Raw genomic sequence first — 5,619 nt, 5'->3', positions numbered from 1 at the left:
GGACCAAAATTTGGGAAAGCCTTAATTTTGAAATCCTCAAATAATTGAAGAAAACCAATCAATGATTGATGGGAAAAATGGAGATTCTTTCTCTGTTCATTGTCTAATTTTTTAAAAAAAAAAAGTCAACTGGTAGTGGCAGTTTTTTTTTTTTGAATTTTAGAATAGAGAAATTTTGATCATGGTGTGTAAAACTGAAAATCATGCATGACACAACTTGATTTGATTGTGGAAGATAATCAAATGAATTTGAATTTTGATTTAATAATAAAAGTCATAATCCGAATCGGTTTAATTTAGATATGAATTCATTCAATTCTAAAATAATTTAAATCTAAAAATATTCAAAATAGAAATGATATGAATTCCAAACAATTAAAACTAATAATTCGAAACGATCTTGAATCTATAATGACCTAGTACAAAAAAATTAAAATCTCAAGGTTGAATGATTCAAACTCAAAATGACCCAAATCTAAAATGAGCTAAAATGATTCTAAATTTTTAAAATCCAAATCAAATTGATCAAAGTTAATTTGAATCGAGTATTCATTTAATATAATCATATAAGATTGTAAATTGTTACAATATAATATGGGTCCAAATGAGGATACTTTGAGTAAAAGTATCATGAAGACCTTTATATTAGGAGTGAGATTGTATTTTGTCTTTTTTACTTAAAAATGAGCAACTTAATCCATGCACATCTGCATTAGATACACATAGCTCGCCAGCTGTAATTGTCTGGTTATTCCTTTAGCTCTGCTAATTTCTAATAGTAAAAGTAAATTAATTTTTTTACAAAAAAATAAATTTACTCTTTAATTTAATATACCATAATTAATTTATCTATTTTTTAAAATAAAACAAAATATAATTTAATTACTAATATACATACCTCCATAATACTTTTGCACAATTACCTGGATAAAAGAAAATGAAAAGGCATACATAAAACTGAGCCAATCTAAGTGACCCATCAAACAAATGGAAAGTGAAGGTCACTTTCATTCCCACTTGACCCGCCTATAGTTTGTCTGCAACTGCATTACTCAGGATTTTGTATTCAATATGAACCTTTTTTTTTATTTTTTTATTTTTTTATTTTTTATGTTCACCTTTCTTACAATTATTTTAATATTTATTTATACTTCTTTTGTTAATATCCTGTAATAAAAAAATCAGTGAAAAAAAGTACCGACTAAACATTGGTCATCACCACACCAAATCTACCTATTAAGCATCTTTCAAAGCAGGCTTTATATATTTGTATCCTTTCATCTCCTTCCTTCAACACCCCCATAATATACAGTGCATCAAAAATCATTTTAAGCACAAAGGAAACCAAGAAAAGAAAAAACAAGAAACCCTTTGTTATAATCTTATTTTATTTTATGTTTCAGCTGTTTACAGAACCTAGAACCATGTAATTTGGTTCTGTCTTGAATCTTTGTGCTCATTATCTTTTGCTATAGCTTTTTTTATCTGCAGATTTCATCTCTCTCAACTCAAGTCATGTAAATTGCATATACATATATACATATATATATAGCAGTTTAGGATCAAAGGAAGAGAGAGAATTAAACGCCAACCATTTAGTGGTTTAGCTAGCAAAAGAAACTAACCATGGAAGAGACCTTTGTGCCTCTCAGAGGTATCAAAAATGATCTCAGAGGAAGATTATTGTGTTACAAGCAGGACTGGACTAGTGGCTTTAAAGCAGGCTTCAGGTACATACATACACACACACATATATATATTCAAAACATTATTAAGCTTTGTATTTATAGGCTTTTCCCTATATCATTTACAGGATTCTAGCTCCCACCACTTACATTTTCTTTGCTTCTGCAATTCCTGTCATTTCATTTGGTGAACAACTTGAGAGAAATACAGGTATTATATGATTTTAAATCTTTTATATATGTGTGTGCGCGTATATATATGAGGCACCTGATCCACCATGTTTTTATCTGCAGATGGAGTTCTCACAGCAGTTCAAACCTTAGCATCCACTGCAATTTGTGGGATCATACATTCAATAATAGGTGGTCAACCATTGTTAATACTAGGAGTTGCTGAACCAACTGTCATTATGTATACATTCATGTTTGACTTTGTTAAAGACAGATCGGACTTGGGTCGGCACCGGTTTCTAGCCTGGACTGGATGGTGGGCTGTGTACCTCATCTTTTTTTATCAAATAAGTTTGTTCATTATATTTTGTTGGGGGCTGCTATAATTTGATATAGTTGCCTGGCTTTTTTGTTTAATTTTGTAGGGTGTGTGTATGGACTGCAGGGTTGCTGTTCTTACTATCAATCTTGGGAGCTTGTTCCATTATCAACCGCTTTACTCGTGTCGCCGGAGAATTGTTTGGTCTGCTTATAGCTATGTTGTTTATGCAGCAAGCTATCAAAGTAAGATCAATATTGGTATATAACATGATGAAAACTTTTATTGAATGTCATAAATTAGGCTTCATAATGGTAAATTTGAATTGCAGGGCCTTGTGGAAGAGTTCCGAATTCCGCACAATGAAAATCCGAACTTGACACAGTTTATACCTTCATGGAGGTTTGCTAATGGCATGTTTGCTTTGGTACTGTCATTTGGCCTTCTTTTCACCGCGTTACAAAGCCGAAAAGCGAGGTCATGGCGCTATGGAACGGGTTGGCTTAGAAGCTTTATAGCAGACTATGGTGTACCACTTATGGTACTAATTTGGACAGGAGTCTCCTATATACCAACCGGAGATGTTCCGAAAGGTATCCCACGTCGTCTCTTCAGTCCAAATCCTTGGTCCCCCGGCGCTTACGAAAATTGGACGGTCATCAAGGCATGTTTAACTAAGTACACTTACCAATCAATACTATATATATGCTCTTGTCTCCTTACAGGACTAACAAAAACATGTAAAAAAAACCTGACAGGACATGCTGGATGTTCCGGTGGTCTACATTATCGGAGCCTTCATTCCAGCCACAATGATTGCAGTGCTTTATTACTTTGACCATAGTGTAGCATCTCAACTAGCTCAACAGAAGGAGTTTAATTTGAGAAAACCATCTTCTTATCATTATGATTTACTCCTTTTAGGATTCTTGGTATGTATTAAGTTCCCTCTATGTCTCCAAATTTCGCCTTTCCGATCAAATCCTTAACACGAATTTCGGGTGTTTGTTCGGTGGCAGACATTGTTATGCGGTCTCATTGGCGTCCCTCCGGCAAATGGGGTCATTCCACAATCTCCAATGCATACCAAGAGCTTGGCTACTCTCAAGCACCAGGTAATTAAATTCATTAAATTCTGCGTTTCACTCTTATGATTATCACAATGTTTTGCTGATAGTGATTTATGGTTATCCCGCAGCTGCTTCGTAACCGGCTGGTCACAACAGCACGAAAAAGCATAAGCAAGAATGCTAGTTTAGGACAATTGTATGGAAACATGCAAGAAGCCTATCAACAAATGCAGACCCCTTTATTTTACCAAGAACCTTCAACTAGAGTAAGATATTATTTAATTTCCATAATCCTATAAAAAGATATCATACTTTAAAAAATTCAGGGAGACAGCTGTGAATATAAAAATCCATTAATACTTTTAAAATGTTCACTAGCATGCTTGCTGCCATAATCATGCACGTTATTTTATGATTAATTAATGAAATAATTTTTTTCTTAAGCAGGGACTAAATGAACTAAAAGAATCAACAGTTCAAGCTGCAACGTGTTCAGGCAACATCGATGCCCCATTCGACGAGACTTTATTCGATATCGAGAAAGAGATTGATGATTTATTGCCTGTCGAAGTAAAAGAACAGCGTCTAAGTAACTTGTTACAAGCTACCATGGTAGGCGGTTGTGTTGCAGCAATGCCTATACTTAAAAAGATCCCAACTTCGGTCCTATGGGGTTACTTTGCCTTCATGGCTATCGAAAGCTTACCGGGGAATCAATTTTGGGAAAGGATCTTATTGCTCTTCACGGCACCGAGTAGAAGATACAAGTAAGATAATTCATTAACTCATCTCTGTTATTTGCTTTTATTCGAGTTGAAATCGAAAGTTTTCTTTATAACCAAGAAAGGTTTCGGTTTCTTGCAGAGTTCTTAAGCAGAAACATGCAACATTTGTGGAGACTGTTCCATTCAAGACAATTGCGATATTCACCGTTTTTCAAACTATTTATTTACTTATATGTTTCGGGTTAACTTGGGTACCGATAGCCGGAGTTATGTTTCCTTTGATGATCATGCTTTTAGTCCCAGTTAGACAATACTTGTTGCCCAAGTTTTTCAAAGGGGCACATCTTTACGATTTGGACGCCGCCGAGTATGAAGAGGCACCTGCTTTGCCATTTAATCTTGCCACGGTATGATCACTTCTCCAACCATCAAAACATTCAGGTTCCAATTTAATCATATCTAATTTCAGTTACATCTTTTATGTTTTGAACATACAGGAAACAGAGTTGGGACACGGAGCATCATATGAAGGGGAAGGTGAGATATTCGACGAAGTTATTACTCGAAGCCGAGGTGAATTCAGGCATACCTCCAGTCCTAAAATCACAAGCTCCACTTCTACACCAGCAAACGACCCTAGAAGCCATCTAAGCCCACGCCTCTCGTCCAGTCCACATCTCGGCGAACTAAGAGGAGAAAGAAGCCCTCGGGCAAGAGGAAATGAACCGCACAGTCCAATGACCGGAATAGGGAGGAGCCCTCTTAATCCGTCACCGAGTTAATATGGAATGTTGTCGAATATTAAAAGTGGTTTGGTCATTTTCTCTAGTCCTTATCTTGTGTGTTAAATGGGTTCGCTTAGGTGCTTTGTAAAATGTTCTCTTCCAATTTCCTTTGTAACAACAGATTTCATTTACTTTTCTTGCAAGAAATATATATAACAGTATTTTTTTCCCCCCTAAAGTGTGTGATATTAGTTACAAAATACACATAAATTGCATTAATTTAAGAACCATATATTTTCACTATTAAAACATGTTGCAGCTCATAAATACCATACAATTATGACAAAAGTAGTATGGAAGGACCTATATGAGGAACCAGATTGCATTTTACCTCATTTACTCAATAAATGGGTAAATTAGTCTTTTCTACTATTAAAAATTGGAGCTGCTGACAAAATAGCCATACAATTTCACGTGACGTGCCATGTGTACCTTATTCTGATGTATAGGGACCAATTTTTAACAGTAGAAATGAATAGCATCTTTAGCACAAGAGCCGATTTGTTTTTTGATTTAATGTATAGAGATTAAGTTGCCCTTTTTTTTTTAGTAAAAAGGACAAAATACAATCCGACTCTTAGTATAAATGTCTCTATGATACTTATACTCTCGAAGAATCTTGATTTCCTTGAATTGTAAGCAAACATGAAAAAAAAAGCAACAGAGGGGTCAACTCTCAAATACTATCATGAAAGCATGAAAACCAAAATTACAAAAGGAAAAAAGCAATGACCATAATTCATTATTACAGATTTGAGGTCCTACATTCTCAATCACAGGGGAGAAATATGGCGAATGAAATATGTGGTCTACAACAGACCCCTTTTTGTCACCAATGAACTAGTGAATAATGTAATCATATTT

General features: G+C 34.8%; 1 protein-coding gene across 1 annotated transcript; it reads left to right on the top strand.

Annotated features, from left to right (window-relative positions):
* Window positions 1-1,183: 1,183 nt before the first annotated feature.
* On the top strand, window positions 1,184-4,933 carry LOC108476873 (boron transporter 1-like). Its single transcript, XM_017779234.2, has 11 exons — window positions 1,184-1,730; window positions 1,814-1,896; window positions 1,980-2,172; window positions 2,282-2,420; window positions 2,507-2,839; window positions 2,934-3,107; window positions 3,195-3,290; window positions 3,374-3,511; window positions 3,693-4,012; window positions 4,110-4,377; window positions 4,468-4,933. Exons 1-11 carry the CDS (start codon window positions 1,627-1,629, stop codon window positions 4,750-4,752), a joined length of 2,133 nt encoding a protein of 710 aa, XP_017634723.1. The 5' UTR covers window positions 1,184-1,626; the 3' UTR covers window positions 4,753-4,933.
* Window positions 4,934-5,619: the final 686 nt, after the last annotated feature.

This window comes from Gossypium arboreum, chromosome 12 (genome assembly GCF_025698485.1).
Source record: "Gossypium arboreum isolate Shixiya-1 chromosome 12, ASM2569848v2, whole genome shotgun sequence".
Taxonomy (NCBI): Eukaryota; Viridiplantae; Streptophyta; class Magnoliopsida; order Malvales; family Malvaceae; genus Gossypium; species Gossypium arboreum.
The sequence above is the reverse complement of the archived record's forward strand: the minus strand, read 5'-3'. Positions and strand labels throughout refer to the sequence as shown.